We start from the raw sequence: 19,361 nt of genomic DNA on the forward strand, positions 1-19,361 counted from the left end.
TGGCCTACATGTGCAGACAGTTTTTGTTAGTACTTAGAAGTCAGTGCTTGAAACATGTTTTCCAGATGTATACTGACCCATATATGCACCACACCACTTGGTGGTTTAAACCAAGTCTGGTTTTAATCAAATCATTTGTGTGTATGAAAAGGTTTCAAAGCACACCATGGCCAGCCTGACCAACAGGTACCGCTGTGATACTTTTATAACTTAATGGATTAGGAGCAGCTATTAGAGGCAGAATAGCAGGACAGCTTTCTTTCTTGCATGAAGTGGAAGAAAATATTTAGAAATAATAAAAATAAAAACTTCTGAATGTCTATGAATTGAAAGTATTGGCTGATTCAGAATAGCCATCATTTGTAATTATTGTAAAGAGTGAAGAAGAAAATGAAAACAGAGGAGGAAGAGGCTGGTCTAAATAATGAAGAGCCTGCAACTGCAGTAACCCGACCGGCAGTCTGTGAACTCTGGTGTCCGATATCAGGGTCTGGACTGCTGCTGCCTCCACAGGAAAAACAAATGATAACAGGCTTCACTGTGGGAAAACCTAGCGCTGAAAATACACAAGATAAAGAATTCCTTTTAAAAGATTATGGGGCTGGTGTCTTGTTTCACTTTTTTTTTAAAGAAATGATCTGTGATTTTCATATAAGTGTGTAATGCTGTTCTCCACTGAAGATTGATATGACACAGTAATCTGACCCGCTCTGATGCCCTGATTTTAGTACCAACAGTGCTTGTGTTTACATGTGAACATTTTAAAAAACACAATATTTTAATATCTTGAATATAATGAAAACATTAATATCCGTCAAAACACTAACTAAAAGAGACGAGACATAATGGGGGAAATTAAACAATTACATTTAGGAAAACAGTCAGCAATACAGATATATGATTGAAATAAATTCTACTTCCATTTATTTAATGAAATGTTGTTCCAATGTGTTACATTAAAAGTGTTAAGAAACAGTGTCATCGTAGTGAATTACATGTTTCTGATTAAATCAGTGCAGGATTTTTTTTTACTTAAACTGAAATGGATTTTCTTGCTCAACTGTTCTGTGAGCTTATTTTGGTCACTTATTGGTTTAACAAGAAGATTTTAGGGTAGCTGGTTAGCATACCGAGAACAAATTAAAGCCACTGTGCGTACTATTTGAAAATGTCCAACTTTGGCGCCCTCAAGTGGTAGAATAATAAAGACAGCATCACCGGGACATGTCGGAGACACTCTTTCACCAAGATTGTCTAACTTTTTTACAATACATTTTTTTGAATATGCTATTATCACATAAAATGCCCACAGTGGCTTTAAACAGGAAACAGGAAGATCTTCAAAGAGTCTGTACCCTGAGCCTGAGCCACCGACCTCCCCAGATTGGTGGAAAGCAGAGAGACTGATGTGGAGTTTGAGTTTTAGTGATCTAATTCCTGCTGTAACCCAGAGACAAAGAACTGTGGAGCTGCTTATCAAAACAAGCAGAACCATAAAAGCAGTCTGAGATAAATTATTGTTTTTAAGTCAGGCAACACATAAACTAAAATGCAGAACACAGGGCTTCAAATTATAATATCGTGAAGACGTGACAGCATCCGAGTCGTGAGATATGTTAGACATCAGAAGTAGGTCAAACTTCAAGCTGTAATGAAACTACTAAACTGATTCAACTAGATTATGCCCACTTTGCCTCTTTCCATATTCACAATCACTTCCATTCTGTCATGTCCCATCAAAACAATACTGAACAGGTCATTCGGGTAAAAACAGACATATAGAGATAACGAAAACCATTAAATTCAATAAAGTCCTGTCTTTCAATCATTGAAACATCCAGTTTAAGTGATTTAGGGAGTTTCATCTCCACACTTCTGTTGAGTTACCGTGTTCTCAAGAGGGTTTCCATGAAGTGGTGAGGCAGTGGAGCCATGGAGAGATCACGTGACCCTGAAACCACGAATGGAGAGGCAGCCCTGTCATATTGAGAGCAGCTGTTTTTAATATCGTCACAGTCCCGCTGAGTTGCAAGATGTGCCTGGGGTGTCAGCAAAATCCCTGTTACTGGTACATTCATCAGAGCAATCCAGATAATCCAAGAAGTTGTCATTCCACAGTCCAGTGGCCTATATTTATTAAAAGAGTGGTATATTTCTTCCAAGATTTGTACCAGTCCCAGGATCCATCGCATCCAATAGTACTCTCTCTTAAAAGGATGATAAGATGTTCTCCATTACTGCAGGACGAACCCATCAATCATCCCTGCCTGCTCCCCTCTTCAAGCCTGCCCCCGTTTCCTCAAGACCTCTAATAGTCCAACTTCTCGGTTTTTTCTCCCTCTCTTCCTACTGGTCATCATCATACCTCTGAAGCGTGTCCTCCAGCTTGGCGGTGATCTTCTGGAAGAAACCGATCTGCTGACGGAGGTGGTGCTGCATCTGCGTGCGGAAGTCCCGTACACGTGTGCGGTGGAAGTGCTGGATCTCTGCCAGCGTGGCGCAAGAAATGATGTTGCAGCGGTCATGGAGCTCACCCTCCTGCTTCGGGCAGTCTTTAACCTTGGTCAGTGCACCTGGAAAAAAGATGTGAGAGGGAGGGAAAGAGGGGAAGAAGACTGATTAAATGTGGCAGGTATACAAACTATAAAGCCGAACAAAGACTAGAATTATAGCACTGGTTCCAGTAAGCCTTAAAACTTAATTACGCTTAAAAGGGTCACACAGATCACTCCATTTGTCTGGCTCCAAGTTTTCTTGTCTTTTCTTTCAAGCAGGCGATTCACTAGTGTTTGATGAGAATTTTGACATTCTCATGTCTGTTCATTAATTAAGAAGCTATAGCCAGGAGACAGTTAACTTAACTTAGGGCAACAAACTAGATGTAATCATCTCTTAATCATTAAGATTTAAAGGCGCTGTTAGACAGATGTTTTTACCTTTGGACAGAGCCAGGCTAGCAGTTTCCCCCTGCTTCCAGTCTTTATGCTAAGCTAAGCTAACCGTCTTCTGCCTCTAGCTTTATAACTAATGGACATCTCATCTCTTGACAGAAAAACAAACCAACCAAAATGCTAAACTCAAAGTATTTCTTTTATGAGTTTTCTTTAACCACAAACCCAAGAAAAGTGGCGAGCTACAAGAATGAAGAGATGTATACAGCCAAGAAGTTGAAAAGATGACACGCAGAGAGCATGGGTGGATCTCGAAGAAACAGTTGCAATGACATCAATAAATCCTAGACGAGGTAACGCTGGGACGACCTACAGTGACTGCAAGGGAGGAAGGCAGGCGAATTCTCCAAGCTAACCATGACATTTTTTTCATACTGCAGAAATGAGCTGGTTATTGCATACTTTTTCCCCTTGTTTCCTTGCATTTAACCAACGCCCAGTTGTGACTCAGTGCCTAGTTTAATGTGACTAAAGTTTCAGGGGGGAAGTTGGGAGAGACAAAACCCATTAAAAAAAAAACACATGAAGAGGAACTCAGAGTGCGGCTGCGACATGGCAGCGTATGGAGAACATGATGATCTTGCTGGTAGCCACCACTCTCCTCCTTCCTCACCTCATTGACCTATGGTTTCCCTTTCTAGAACTCTCTCTTCCTTTTTCTCACGCACATCGAAAAACACATACCATACCTGCACAAGAACCCTAACAAATTGAAATGAACTTGGACTTTGCTCTGCTGGCTGCCAAGGCGATTACAGAGCCGTAATCTGAACTCTTGTACTGTTGGCTGGTGGGAAACGCGTTCAGATCGGTAACTACCTGCGCCTCCCTCTCTCTCACACACACACACACAAACATATGCAGCCCCCCCCTCCTCCTCTTCTGCCTCCTTCTCTTCCACTCACTGTATCACCAGGAGGAAGGAGGAAAACAGGGAGAAAAGAGGAGTAGGAGGAGGAGGAGGAGGAGGAGGGGGAACTAATCCTGAGTCCGCTCCATTTTGCATTCCTGCAGTCCCGGGGCAATACAGGACAAGAGGCCCAGGAATCTCCGCTCATTCAAATCAGATGTAGCCTTTGGACCTCACAGACAGAACCAGCAAAGTCGGCCGATACTGCGCAGGGACATTTAGGTCAACAAAGCCTTCCACCTTAAGAGCCCGACAGCTGTTTTTTTTCTAGCTAATCTGTGCTGCAATGTTGCCATGTCTTTGTAAATTTGGTCGTTATTCAGCGCTACATGAGGCAGATACTGCAGATATTTGTAGAATGTAGACCTGTGGAGAGAGGAATGAAACTTCTTGAAAATGTGAAACAAGTCAAGTCAAGTTCTCATTGTGTGCAGAGTCAAAAGAATGTCATCCAACAGTTTATTTAGCTCGAAAAAACATAAAAATGCTTCAAGAAAACCAGAATTCTTATATATTTGTACCAGTGCAAACATTTGTCATCAGCTTTCTCTCAATGAGGGTCCTTCACCAAACTGACTGTTTATGGAAACTGTGACTCAACCAGCCATCTTTTGTTAAAGGTACTTATTTCACAACTATGACAGCAGTGCAGACTTCCATTGTGGGGATGCGTTCATGGGTCTACAATAACAACGCTTCCTATGACAGCAGCGATGGATTACTCAGTCTGTGCTTTTTTCTCCCAGCCAGGATTGATTACATGATCTACCCCATGCTGGGGTACACTTCATGAATTCTGAGTCATTGACTCCTTTTGTATAATTCATACACATGTTCATCAACTGGTTTTTGCAACAATCATGTAAGCAGCTGGAAATGTTGACAGATTTGGTGGAAGGTTAGGCCACATGCCAAAGAATGAATTGCCCAAATGATTGGGAGTTTGGTGTGTGTCCAAGAATTCAAATTTCTTTTTTGAGTTGAGATACAGTCTAGTACTTGAAAACCAAAAAACAGAAGAGAGAAACACTGCGGTTCAACTTCCTACCACACATCTCATTTGTTCTGTCCTAAAGGATGGATTCTAGAAGTGAAAATAATGCTGGTACCCAGGAATGATGACAGTGCTATTTGTGAGAGCCTGTGAAAGCTGAAATTATATCATATCCTCTGACATTACTATGAAGTCCTTTGGAAATCTGTTTGGTTTTGCTTCTGTTTAGAGATCCTAATAATTCACTGCTTGTACCCTTTAACACAAAATCTCCCATTAGATCATGCTCCACAGAGACACATATTGATATTAATTTTTTTACATGTTATGCCAGTTAAGAAATCAATTAAAATTCAAGCTTATTACTAAAAACCTTACAGTATCTTCCAGTGCGGCAGAAGTGAGGGAAATGTTGAGAGTGTTTAGAAGTTAGAGGCTCTTTCAGGGACATTAAACAATGTGCTATTTGTCAATCAGAAAGTAGGTGAAACCCCTGTCAGTCTCAGGGTCTATTGGGATTCAGACCATGCTTCCATAGTTCAGAGCTGTGATTGTATCTAGAGAACAGAGCTTAGCGGACTATAGAAACAGTGCCTCTAGTTTTTGGCCAACGTCAGGACTTTGTGTGCCAGGAGCAACTCCCTCCTCCCAACCTGCAGGGAACTAACAAGCTAACTCCTCTACAGGTCCTTTGTACACGTCTGTGTGCGAGTGCGTGTGTGTTTTTCCGTGTTTGTGTTTTCCAGTGAGCAAGCACAGGCTCTCACAGTACCCGGAGCATTACAATGGACCGGCCATGGGTTTCAGTTTTCAACCCAAATTGACGCAGCAATTCAGTAAATGAAAACAGATGTTGAAACAGTCAGAATCTAGGTCTCTGCATTGTCTGCCTTTATATTGACATGATTAATAGATAGCGAGGCTGCGGGCTGGATGGGCTTTGGAATTTTTTAAAATTATTTTCTAATGTGAGAAAAAATAAATGAATCGTTTGTTACAGAAGAGATTACACAGCCTGCAGCATGGAAACTGAGAGCGAGAGGCCTTGTGTTGTTAGGAATCCTCCCTGGATTCATCTCTCCGCCCTACAGAAGCAGCCAAGTCCCAACCGCTCACTCCCTAACGACGACACTGCAAGCTAACCTTTGACCTCTGACCTCCCTGTGAAGAGAAGTATGCTAGGTCTTGCATCTGTTTTATTTCTTGCAAGCATGTTGAAGGGTCTAATGCATTTTCTTTATCAGTACTTCTCTCACTGATTGACACAGCCCTGCACAATGTCTTGGTGTGCTAAAGAGAACACCACTTCAGACATGAACACACACACATACACACACACACACACACACACACACACACACTTTCCCACCTTTCTGCACATGGATGATGTCAGGAAAATTGGCCAGGTGTCCTCTGTAGAGGTCCAGCAGGTCAGAAATGGGATCCAGGTCCTGGCGCGGCTGCTCAGCAAAATACTCTCCTATCGCCTCATAGGCCTCGCCAGTGTCAGCGATGGCCTTGTTCAGGCCCACTGAATAGGCCTGCTGGTCCAGCTCGAACGCCTGTGCCAAGAGTTTGAACGACTGTCCGACTTTCTGGTACTCCTTCTTAAACCCTGCCGCCTGTTTGCGAGCGAACTCGTTGATGGTGGTGTTCACGACCACGCTGTTCTCGTCCATCCTCTTGGTGAAGGTCTTGAAACCTTCGATCTTGCTCTCCACTTCCTGGAGGTCCAGCGGGACAGAAGGCGTGCTAAAGGATAGAAAGAAAGAGACGGTTATGGCATGTGGCTTTATTCTGAAAATCCTTTATGATTTATATTTTATTTGAGCATTACATCATCTTTATTACATAAACATGGGAGAGCAGATGAGTCCTCTGTTCTACTTATCTCATCCTCACTATCAGGCACTCCCTATGATGAAAGCTTTCATTTACAGCTCATGAAACAAGGAAAACTGATAACGGGGCAAATATCCTCCTCTGTTACTTTATACCACTATAAAGTGGGCGGAGAGGAACATTTGATACACTTGATTTATACCTCTTAAATAGACATACAATGAACGTAAATATAATATTCTAGCTTCACAGGGTAGTAATGAATAGGAATGAATTACAGTGCTAAGTGTTACTGTTTATCCATCTCCTGTACATCTTTAATTTGAAGTTTGCAACATTGTGTAAAGTGCTGTTAATTACAGTTTTGATGTACATTCTTTACCCCAACCTGCCACATCTTGTATTTCTACTTCAGATACCGATTGCCTACATCTCCCAGAATGCCTTTTGCAATCTCAAGAGAATGGGTTGGAAACTGATACCTTCAGGGGCTGGTTATAGACACAGAGCGAGTGTATAATAGTGATGACAATAGTGCAACAAGAGTGATGGTTTTTCAGGTTAAGAAGGTGAGGACCATGGTCCTTATTGAAAACCTGTGTTTTTGTTGCATCAGCTTGGTATCCTGTGTATTTCCTGCTCCTATTTGTGGAGATGTTGGTCTCTACGTGTCTTATACAATGGGTTTCTCCCAAGCGGCAACCTCCATGGCTGGCAAATAAAGCGACACGGAAGAAAAACTGCAGTTCCTCAAACGGCCACAGAACTTTACAGCAGAAATAAACATGTTTACACCTTGTTACAAAAAACACTTTCGGTCTCTATTGCTAAACTTCCTGTTCATGATGGCTGTACAAGGTGTGATTTTTTATATATTTCACCTTTAAACAGTTTACATTTATGATGTCTTATTTATTCTCCTGTACAGCACTTGTGGTCAACTTGGTTGTTTTTAAAGTGCTTAACAAATGAAGTTGGATTGGATTGGATTAAATCATATTAAGGCTTACTGTTATGCATAATTAGGGGCATGGCCGCTTTGAGCGAGGTGGGTGCTGTCAGTGGCTGCTGTTCTCAGTAACCAGGCTTCATTCAGCCCACCTCAGCTCCACCCACGCTCCATGTCTTTGCCCATTTTTGGATTAGTCGGGAGCCAAAGGAATCATGACTGTCAAGATGCCGATAGCCAGAGCTGACCACATTAGGCTTCACAACAGCTCTTTAGAAACCTATGGGTGATGTCACAGAGACTACGTCCATTTTTGATTATACAGTCTATGGTTTCTCCCTCTATGACTATTGAAGCTGTTGGAAAACGGTGACTCTAGAAAGAAAAGTTCTTCAACTGCAAGTGCCTGACGTCAAACCTGGTGTTTCAGATCAATGAAACATTTCTGCAACTCCACTGGAGCTGCAGGAAATATCAGTAATCTATGTTACACAACCATTTCCATGTTTTAATTAATTGTTACATTATGGGCTGTGTGAGCCAGGTAGAACAAACAAGTTGCATACATCCATTCAATTCTAATCCAGTAATCGAACCCACAACCTATGCATTACATAAACCGGGCCCCTACCTGATTGTGAGGAAGAAATTGGCCCCGACCAGCTCATCCCTCTCTGCCTTCCTCTTGCCCTGTTTCCATGCTTTCTCATCTGCCCCGCACGTCAGGAAATGCTGAAAAACATCGCAGCGTGCCAGCACGGGGTGACTGATCATGTGGTTCATCCACCAGATCAGTCCCTTCCTCCGCTTGGAGATGAAGTCCTCCTCGAAGCGGCCGGTGGCCTGCTTCTCTGGCAGGTGGGGCACTGAGATGACCGGGAAACGCTCCACGAGGCGAGCGTACAGCCAGTCGAAGTGTTTGTACCTGCGGGGAATGACGGAAGAGGAGGTTGGGAGGGAGAAGGTTCGGTAAATGGGAATGGGGGGAGATTAGAGAATGCAGGAAAATGTAGTGAGACGGAGTGAAAACCGAGGGGGAGGGCTAGTGTGAGCTGAAGCAGGACCAAGCGGAAACTGAAATGTAAGTGAGTAAGTGTTAGTTTGAAATGAAAGACCTACTGACAGGGAGACAATGCAAAAGGTGCAAAGGGAATCTCAGAAAGGAAAGGGGGAGATTCCTGAGGACCCCAGAGGGCAAAAGGCCACAGTCAGCTCTGTTTTTGCCATTTTATGGGAACAATTGTGGCCACAGGAAAAGCCACAGAAACATTTGTCTTAAGTGTATGGGAGCCAGGGAAGAAATAAGCCCAGTTTGGAGACCCCAGAGAGGGACGAGGAGGAGGAAGAGAAGGAGGAAGGCAGCCTATACCTGCGGTTGACTTGTACGTTTGTGTGTGTCGGGGTCAGGCCGTAGGACATGTAGCTCTTCATGCCCTTGAACTTGGTCTGCTTGGTGGGGTCGTCGATGGTGCACGTGAATGGATACGGGTCATCCTGCCACTCCGGCCCATGCTTCCCCATCACCACGCAGATCCTGTCCCCGTCCTTCACGAAAGCAGAGGCCTCCCCGAGCAGGAAGGCCTCCCCTCCGGACTTGACGAAGGTCGAGAACCTGTTGAGGTTCCTCCCCACCGTTGCTGAGCTCTTGGCCTGCTGCTGATGCTGTTGGGTGCTCTCACGCCGCCCGGGCAAGGAGGAGGTCACCGGGTACAAGGGGGGCGTGCTGCCGAGACCTTGAGGCACGTCGGTCGCAGGGGAGCCGTCATCCCAGTCATCGTCCCAGTCGTCATCACTCCCCTGGCTGGTGTGGAAGCTGCCTCCGCCACTGCCACCACTACCGGCCCCAAGACCTCTCTGAGACTGGGTGTCCGAGGACGTGTAGGGGGCGTGGGTGGGCGACTGGGCTTTGGTTTTGGGCGAGGAGAAGCCGTTGTTGTTGGCGTTGGAGGTGATGTGGTCCCTGATGATCTCCACATAGGAGGCAGGGAAGAGGCCAGCCTCCCCCTGCTGTTCTCCCCCTCCAGCCAGCCCTCCAGCTCCTCCTCGTTGAACAGAGTCACCAGCTCATTCTCTGATATGGAGATCTCACCAGGGTTCTCAGAGTGGAAGTCGTACAGCACTCTGGCCTTTAACGCCATAATTTAACACTTATATGACTTATAGTCTCTTTCCCTCGCTGTGTCCTGTCTTTCACTGCAAAGTTGCCTTCGGGAACTTGATTTTTTTCTTTTCTTCTTCCCGGATTAAACCTTTTTAAGAGCTCTTTAAAAACTTGAAAGAGATTGAGAGCAGCAGCAACGGGGCTATGTATTTTTCCCCCACTTTAAGATCAAATAGACTTGTGTCCGAGCTCGGCTGCATAAAAGAACAAGAACAGAAACACACAGACTTGTACCCGACACCCACCTCCTCTCTCTCCGCTCCTCTCTGCGGGTTCAAATATCATTTGTTTCCATGAAGAACCCAATCCAAGTCGGAGAACGCAGAGGAAAACCAGCCTTTATGGGATGTTTTCGCTCCAAGTGCGGATGCCGGTTGCAGTTAAAAGTTGACTAACTTGCGTGTAGCTGCTTTATTCCTCCAGATAAGAGCCGAGGGAGGGAGGGGGGGGGGAAGTCCTTTTCTTTTTTCTTTTTTTCCCTCCTCCTCCTCCTCTCCCTGAGATGCTTGTAAGTTAAAGGCACCAGTCTTAACACGTAGTAGACTGGCTGACTAACGGAGGGTGGAGCCAGGAGCTAGTTCAGTCATGTCACTGTATTCATATACATGGAAAACCGCACAGGACCTCGGTTTAAAAGCTCCATCTGCGGCTGACATGAACAGCTTCATATCAGTGTATGGCCATGTGTCTGCGTCAGTGGCTTTACTTTGAATATGTCTCAAAACCAATGGATAAACCGCTATTAATCACATCCAGATGATCAGTTATTTAAATAATAGCCTATTACCAAACATTTCACGAGTTGAGAAAAATATATATTTCTGTATCAATGGGTCATTTTTGAGTTTTATGAAAATGACTCAGGTTTAAAGTAGGGTCTGCTGTCTCTGTAATAAAAATACACAGGGAACTATTTAACCATTTAGAAGGATGCAGAGAGCTTGTAAGGCATATGACACCTCATCCCGTTTTCTCCACTGGAAGACATATTAAGATTTTTTACAAGGTAGCTGGTAACTTTTTTGTGGGAAAAAACATATCAGACATACATTATTACTCTTTACTTTGGGTTCTATGCAGCTTTAATTATTATACAGTCTTCAAAAGTAAAGTTAATTCTCAGTGTATGTGCACTGGAGGTCTTTTCTTGGTTCCCACATCATACTTCTGTGAGTTGCATACTGGACCATATTTGCCTTCTAAACTAGTTGTGCTGTTCCAAGATCCTGCTCATATGTACATGTCTTAAACTCTTAAACTTTAAGGTAAACACCATTGACAGTAAACACAGTGAAACCTCCCCACTTCTGCAGATGAATTTGCTTACAGCCTTCCAGTGTCACACTCTGTGCTGTAACATTAAAAAAAAAAAACTGCTTAAAACTCCTGCATCATTTTAATAGTTTAGAAAAATAAATGTCTGCAGTAAAAGTTCCTTTTGGGTTTGATGAAAATGCCTCAGATTCAAAGTAGGCCTATAACTACAACGCCTCTGTAATAAAAACACACAGAGAACTATTTAACCATTTATGAACCATTATGTGGGCTGCCTTCCAAACTAGTTGTTCTTTTACAAGATCCTGCTCATATGTACATGTCTCCAACTCTTAAACTTAAAGGTAAACACACTGAAGCTTCCCCCCTTCGGCAGATGAATTTGCTAACAGCCTGCAAACGTCAAACTCTGTAATGAAGCAATTAGCAAAACACTTTTTGGAGAGGACATTGAATGTACCAATATAATATAATATAAAAATATAATGTAATATAACGTAAAAATATAATTTAATATAATATAATATAAAAAATGTATGTATGTAATATAATGAATATGATATAGTATATAAATCTAATTTAATCTAATATTCCCTGCGTTGGTGCACCCCGGCCACTAGAGGTCAGCGTTACATCAAACAGTGAGAGACAACAGTTCCTCCTCCTGTCCAGCTGCTGGCAGTAAAGCGACTTTCACGTTGCATTCTGGCGATGTTAAACCTTCCAGACAAAGAGTGTAACAATTAAACAAATACTGTACATATGAAATGATATTCATGATATTTAACCAAACATTAGTTGCGTCATTACCACATTAATAGTCGCCTGTGTCTGAGGCTGCGGACACATGTGGAATAAATGAGGACGATGTGAAGATGTGCCTGGACTCAAAGCTTGAATGTTTTAATTCATATATTTAAAAAAAAAAAAAAAAAAAAGGTAAATATGAGAGATGTTGATGGGATGTAGGAGCTTTGTTCTTGTGCCTGGTGATTGTGTGGTGTGTCTGCAGACAGATGTGATAGACATGTAGGCAGTCTGATGATCGACAAGATGTCTATTTGTCCCTGAGGATGGCTTGAGTGTAGTTTTAAGTATCAGTAGCATGCACAATTCACTTACCCAGTTGTGTTACTGTGTGAGGATGTGCACGTTTGTGTGTGTTTGTGTGTGTGTGAGAGTAAGAGAGAGAGAGAGAGAGAGAGAGAGAGAGAGAGAGAGAGAGATAGGGAGAGAATACCCTTAGAAATTGTTATTCTTTATTTTGTTTTATTTATTCTATTTTTTATTATGAATGTTTGTGTTAATTTTCTTTGGCAACATTGAGCAGTCATACCAATAACCCAGTTGCTCTTCTCAAGTAAATGAAAGGTTTCAGTATTGACTATATATAAGTAGTAATACAGGAAATTTCTTCCGGCTTCCATAAAAATACAGAATAAAAGTCCTCCTGCAAGTTCATTAGATCCAAGCTGTCAGCTGTCAGCTGTCAGGAGGACCAATACATCATGTGACTATTTATGATTTACTATACAGCTGCAATGATTCATTGATTAATCGATTAGTCGAGCAACAGAACTCTTGATAATGGAATAATCGGTTTAGTCTTACATTATGGAAAAGAACGATTAATTGAATAATCAAGAAAATAATCAGCAGATTAATCATTAATTAAAATAATCATGAGTTGCAGCTCTAATTTAGTATTATACTACTAATTGCAAGTCTCAATCTTAAAGATATTCTGTATTTATTTAAACAAACCCTTATGTAAATCTTGGTCCTATACTCCAGGTCCAGGATGGTTGAGAGTAGAGAAAAGGCATCAAAACAGTAAACCTTGACGAAGTTTGGTCAGCCTTAACAATTACTGTACTCTAAACCACCACTGGTTGCAGGCTGTTGATACTCTCTCCTCTCTAGGTGTCTATCATGTCCGACTCGGTTCAGACCACCTCCGACAGTCTGTGTAAACTCGTCCGCTGGGCTCACAGCCACGGCACCATCTGCAACCTCATCCCCAGCCTGCAGCACTTCACCTGTGGGTCCTATGGTAACGTGCTGACACCAGACCCTGGTCCCCATGGCAGCAGTGTTCCTGTCGCTATGTGGGGTTGTGGTGCCGGGCACGCCTACCACTGGCCCCTCAATGACCATGGCAGCGGCCGTGGAGGCTCAGCAAACACCAGCCAGAGCCAGGACAGGTTTGTTGGAGGGCGTCCATCCAATAAGGTAAAGTAGAGTTAATGAGGTTACCAAGATAAGATTGTTAACACAGGATTTGAGAGCCAAGTCAATGCAGGCTTTCTGTCAAACCCTTGTAGTCTTCAAGCCCAAGCCAAGATAACCCTGATGACATCATCAGAGTATGAGTAATACTAATACCATGCGGCATAAACGTCCTTACCTTACAGGTGACAGTGAGGGCATCATGTGACCTCTCTTGTAGCGAAGCAGCATCAGAGGCTGAGGAGTTCAGCAGCCAGCTGTTTGACATGGCCGGCTGTGATTCGTCGGCCACAGACGATGATGCCGACTATGAGCCTCTGCCATGCAGGAAAAGAGGAGGGGCACCGGGAGGAGCAGCTGCTGGGAAGAAGGTCAAGCAGGAAGTAACCTCAGCAGAGGATTTTGACACTGCTGCTAACATAGCTAGCACGGGGCTAGTTGTGACAGATGCTGTCAATGTTTTGCAGACTTGTCAGGCACCAAACACACACTCTCAAATCACACACACACTGTTGCCCAACAAGACCCTCCCACCCTGCCCCCAGCCCCAGCATGGACAGGATCTGGGGTGTGAGGGATTAGTGGACCCAGAGATAGGGCTGCTGGGAGGAGGCAGCTGCATAACAGGGACCACGGAGCAGGCTGAGGGATGCAGCTCCGCCACAGGGACTACAGAGAAGACTTCAGGTACAGCTTTGTTGTGAGTGTCCCCCCCCCCAGAAATGATTGAAATTCATGTTCATGTGTGTTTGTACCCAGCTGTCTGGCTTCCTGTTGCTCACTGTTTGTGTGTTTCTGTGTGTGTGTGTGTGTGTGTGTGTGTAAATCTGCAGGGGGGCAGAACGAGCTGGAGCAGCTGCAAGCGTTACTTTGTGCAGAACGCAGCCGCAACCAGCAGATGACAGAGATCATCTCAAGTCTGAAGCAGGACAAAGAGCTGCTGCAGCATGAACTCACCAAGAAAGCCGAGCTCATCTGTGACTTCCTGCAGGACAAACTGCGGCCAGGTAGAGTTTTAGAGTTGGAAATCCACTTATTGATGAATTAAGTCACTATAAAAAAAGTATTGCTATAGTGAAAGCAAATTGCAGTGCTTTTTAAATAATAGCAGGTTAGCAGTTTGCTAGTACTTGATCAAATCACGTCTATTTTTGTGTAGCATCTTTGATGCAAAGTTGTAATTCAGAGTGACTCATATAATGTGATGTGATGTATTAATAAAATAGATGCAAACAGTAAGAAAAAACAATAATAAAATAGATTATACTGATCAAAATAGACTAAAAGAATTAAAATTAATCACTATGCCAATCAGCAATGAGTGCTCTAAATGTCGGTATGAAATCTATGGAGGTCCATGAGAGCCAAAATCAAAATGAAAACAAAATCAAAATGAACACTACTGAAAAATAATCCTGCATGTACTCTGATCTAAAATACTGTATCTAAAACATTTAAAGGTGTTTTTTTTTTAAATTGGTATCTTATAACAATAATCAAAGTTGTAATTTTTCTATTTCTGATTCTAGAGAAGAAGTGGCCTCGTTGCTCTAATCAGATGGAAGCGGGAAGTTCGCACATGACCTCTCCTGATGATGTGGCTGGTTCTGATTCGCAGACGCTGTTTGACTCATTTGAGGAAATGGAGCTTCACCCTCTGAAGCTCCACCGGATCCCAAAGAGCAAGAGGAGCCGGGACGGAGAAAACACCCGAGTCAGGAGTAAGGACATGATGTAATGAGGAAGATAAACCACACTGTAACACAAAGGTCATACTGTGGTTATAAGCACCCATAGAGTAGAATGTATGGTTATTACTAAATATTGCATTCATCTGCTTTTTGTTTGCGCTGGTGTGTCTCTCACTGTCCCTGTACGTCTCCTCTCCAGTGAAAAACGTGGTGGGTGTGATAGCGCGCTACATGACTGCCCTCAAAGAGTTTCGCCGCGGCGTTTCCATGAAGGTGGCCTTTGACCGGGTCGGTGTGGACCGCAACACCATCTCCCGTACAGCGGCCATAGCAGAGCTCAGCCTGGGCGCTCCGGAGGTGTTTCATGCACTGGCACCGTGGGACGAGAAGGAGGAGACGCTGGCACATTATTCCCACCGCTGTCGACAGGCGATGGATGACAACATTAAGGCCAAAATTAAAACGATGAAGGCAAAAGGCGAACTGCTGCCCATCGTATCAAAGTGACAAACAGATAGTTTGCTGACTCAATCAGAGGCCTACAATGTACACTTCTTGTACTCGTAAAAAGACAACACAAACAGAAAACACAGCATCATGGGATTCTCTCTGTGGTTCTCAACATATTACAGAAATTATATTGCAAGGTTGTTGTACCAACTTTTTCACAATGCGTACAATCATGTACGTCCGATCTTGTAGCTGGCCACATTTCTGTTTCTTTGGATGTAGAAATGAGTCTTTATGCCTCTTATGGTAAGTGGATTTCTCCTTGTACGGTTGTGAAACATCTGTCCAGTGTTGTGACTCTGGAAAGAATAAGTACTTCTTCAATTCTCCAGAACTGTCATCAAACCATTAATTTATGCTGCATTCATGTCAGCTCAGAATTCATTATAATCAAGTTTCAACTTTTGAATTAAAAATTATTTATAATGACTAATTGGTTCATTCTGTGGTGGTCACTCAGAGCACTACAGTTACAGTATAGTATAGTATATAGTATATTATTATTATATTATATGATCATACTCAATGAGGGATTTTTTGTATTCAAGTTTCAGTGACTCAAAAAATGTTTTTTATGCATAGTAATATACTGTTGCATGTGTTGTTTTGTGTGCTGCCAACCACTGTTTTACAATAAACCGCTAAAAACAGTGAGCATTATGAAGTCAAGCAAGTCTTCTTTAGAGAGGGAAAAATATACCTTCATCAGGTACACTGTGACATAAAAAAAACTAAAATGTTCGCCTTTAATAAATATAGGCTTTCCAAACAGATGTCTGTTCACGTTTACGCAGAATATGGATCACTATAAAACATGGATGTGAACAGTCAAGATCAGAAGTAGAAAGGAAAATTCTGAACTGGTCATAAAACCCTGTCATGTGAACATAGCCATGGACTACGCATCCAGACCTTCTGTCCTCTTTCTTTATATTTGCAAAATAAAAATGCAATTCAGTATAAATACAACTGAATGTAACAATTTTATTTCCACATATCGATACAAATCCATTACAAATGTAAAAAACCTGACAAAATGTGCACTTTATGGGAATCCATGTGATTAGCGCAGTGAAACATTTGTTTTTAGTCCCTGGATGACTTCACAGGATGTTTCACAGCCATCTGGAACTTTTCCTCAGACTGTTTTGAAAGCTTTTCTAAATTCAGCAGCTAGCTTGTTAGTCTGGAAAATGTAAAAATGATAAATTCACACTCCCCTGAGATAGTTTGCAACATGACAAACAACTGTCCATTAATCACAGACTTAAAAGAGGAAGCTGGGAGAGACGAGGGTTTGATGTGCATGTATGTTGTTTCAAAGCTTTGTCTCACGCCGGGCAGCAGGAGGCGGGGGTGTCAAGACTCCGGCTCCAGGCGTGGAATGACAGGGAGGATGAGGTTCCCGAACGAGGAGTCCTGAGTGATGAAGAAGCCTGAAGAGTGTGCGTGTGCGTGCTGTAAGAGAAAACACAGTTAAGACAGAGGTTTGTATGAGGAGTTCCTACAGACAATCACCATTTGATAATCGTATTGATTAAACAAACAAGATATAACGTGTCTTTAGAGGTACTGGTAGACAGATTATGTCCCCTAAACTAAGCCAAGCTAGCTGCCTGCTGGCCTTAGAGGCAAGAGAGTGGTATCAATCTTCTCATGTCACTCACGGCAAAAGACTGAATAAGAGTAAACAGGGTGAACAGAGTCTTTACAGAATAACAGAAAACTCACAGTACAGCAGCCATGGAGAAAACAACAACCCATTTTTAGTTTATGTAGAGAATGTAGTAGGTGTTTTTTTTTTTGTGTATGATAAAGTGATTTTTGAGTCTCATTATACTTCTGTGAAATTTTTTAAGTTGCCTTGAAACACCTCTCTCTCTCTCTCAAATAATGATTTTCAGACCTCGGACTTCAGCTTGCTGACCACAGGAAAACTCACTAACCCTGATTGAAAACCTAACTGGACATTTACTGACTAACATTATGTTCCACTATGATTTAATAATCAACATAAGACGTAGTTACTTTGAATGAGGATGGATTTATTTCTCATCTAATGAATTAGCATTAACAGTAATTGTTGTGCTTATTACCGTGTTGCATTTGTGTTTGTGTCTGTCTCACCTGCAGGGCAGCTTTCTGCTGGGCAGCGATGTGCTGCTGCTCTGCGTTGTCCCTGAACTCCTTTAGACTCGGTCTGGACAGCGAGATGCTACAGGGTGAGAGGGAGGCGGGGGCAAGGTAAAATATATATATATTGTTTATAATGTTAATGTGTAATTCAAGATTTACTGACAATACAATCTTATATATATATATATATATATATATATATATATATATAGATATATACTATTGATATATGTATCATCATATGATCATATCATATCAAAACTTTAATTTCCTCCATAAAAAAGGTTTCTCTAAGTCTTTAATTAAGGGAAAACTCCTGTTACCCTCTGTGGCTGTGCACTATCCCTACCTGGCTCCAGGTGTGTTCATGGTCTGACTCTGCATCAACCGTCTCCTCTCCTTCTCCAGCTCGGCCAGGATCGCCACCCGTGTCTTGTTCGGGACGGCTGGATGGATAAAACCAAAAGAAGATGAAGAGACAGAAAGACAAAAGGGAAAGACAGAGGGATGAAAAATAAAAATATATTGGTTAACATCACTTACTTCATCTAATGAAGGGCCACATTTTGAGTAAACGCAGATGATTGTTAATCAACATACACTGAAGAGGTAATAAAGAAGATAATGTTTAATGTTATAAAGTTATTTAATGCTTTACAGACAAGAATGTGTAGGATTAGACTGACATTTGACTTAAACAGTATTTTTGCCCTCCCTTTATATAATGTTAGTAACTAGATTTCATTCAGCTTCCCTGCATCACATCCTGTAGATTTTTTTAAATGATCATCACTTTCTATATTGTCACTGTTTGAGAGGAAAGTGACAGAAGTTATACAATTTGAATTAGCTAGTTAGCTATAAGAGGAACCCCAGAGCAAAAATGCTTTCAGGGGGTCCAGGATTTGTAGCTACGCCCCTGGACCCGGTTACACATTGATAAAGACAAAAGAACTTCAACTACCAATATAATTTGCCCCTAAACAAAATAATTACCTTGTCCTGGGGGATTAGTAGCCATGTCGGTGTCAGTAGGAAGAGGCAGGTAAAAATAACAAACTACAGAAACGATTAGCTAGCCTATATTAATGGTTGGGCTTCAATTGTATCTGTGTTTCCTTCCGCCCAGCTAATGTTGCACCGGTGGATAACAGACAACGATAAAAGTCCCCTCGGATGATAAATGTAACTCAAACTTGAGCTGGATAAATGACGAAGACCTTGCTGTTGTACACCAATGAAACAGTGACTGAAAGTTTAAAATAACAATAAAACTCGGTCGGTCGGTGGCATTTTGCCTCTGGAGACCCTGTACCGGTTTCTCAGTTAACGTTGGGTAGGATGGATAGATAGGAGTAAAAGAGAAGAGGTCTCTCTCTGCTCATATTTGCGGAACCCAAAACGTGCATGAACTAAGACAACGTGAAGGCTAACAAATGATGACATTTCCTAACAATAAAATACATTAATAAGCAATGGTTCTTGAATAAATTACCGTATAATTAATATAGGTAAAATAAAGTTTGAGAAACACTGCCATAGCCTGTATAATTAAAGAGTGTAACAAACTAATAAACTTGGTTAAAAAAACGAGCAGGGTTTGTAGTTTCAGTAGCAGTTCAGCGATCCTCTCAATAGACGATCTTTAGCGTTTCATTGGCTGCTCCTTGTCACGTGACGCATATGTTTACATCCGGGTTCGTGTAGTTTAAC

The 19,361-nt window shown here is 42.3% G+C and overlaps 2 protein-coding genes and 1 pseudogene across 3 annotated transcripts; 1 reads left to right on the forward strand and 2 right to left on the reverse strand.

The window, feature by feature from the left end:
- Positions 1-896: 896 nt before the first annotated feature.
- LOC127370475 (sorting nexin-18-like) lies at positions 897-10,274 on the reverse strand (annotated as a pseudogene).
- A 2,003-nt stretch (positions 10,275-12,277) lies between these two features.
- On the forward strand, positions 12,278-16,167 carry LOC127370780 (uncharacterized). Of its 2 annotated transcripts, none has more exons than XM_051413145.1 (5): positions 12,278-13,314; positions 13,497-13,998; positions 14,145-14,318; positions 14,841-15,045; positions 15,202-15,415. In XM_051413145.1, the coding sequence occupies exons 1-5, from the start codon at positions 13,015-13,017 to the stop codon at positions 15,284-15,286; spliced, it is 1,266 nt and encodes a 421-aa protein (XP_051269105.1). In that variant the 5' UTR covers positions 12,278-13,014; the 3' UTR covers positions 15,287-15,415. The 2 variants fall into 2 exon arrangements, with proteins under 2 accessions (XP_051269105.1, XP_051269104.1); XM_051413144.1 differs by having other exon boundaries at positions 12,285-13,314; positions 14,841-15,032; positions 15,202-16,167.
- Positions 16,168-16,476: 309 nt separating this feature from the next.
- inip (ints3 and nabp interacting protein) lies at positions 16,477-19,004 on the reverse strand. The gene is made up of 4 exons (XM_051413146.1): positions 18,645-19,004; positions 17,998-18,094; positions 17,640-17,727; positions 16,477-16,970 (listed from the first exon to the last, which is right to left on the reverse strand). The coding sequence occupies exons 1-4, from the start codon at positions 18,667-18,669 to the stop codon at positions 16,872-16,874; spliced, it is 309 nt and encodes a 102-aa protein (XP_051269106.1). The 5' UTR covers positions 18,670-19,004; the 3' UTR covers positions 16,477-16,871.
- Positions 19,005-19,361: the final 357 nt, after the last annotated feature.

This window comes from Dicentrarchus labrax, unplaced genomic scaffold, assembly GCF_905237075.1.
Source record: "Dicentrarchus labrax unplaced genomic scaffold, dlabrax2021, whole genome shotgun sequence".
NCBI classification, from domain to species: Eukaryota; Metazoa; Chordata; class Actinopteri; family Moronidae; genus Dicentrarchus; species Dicentrarchus labrax.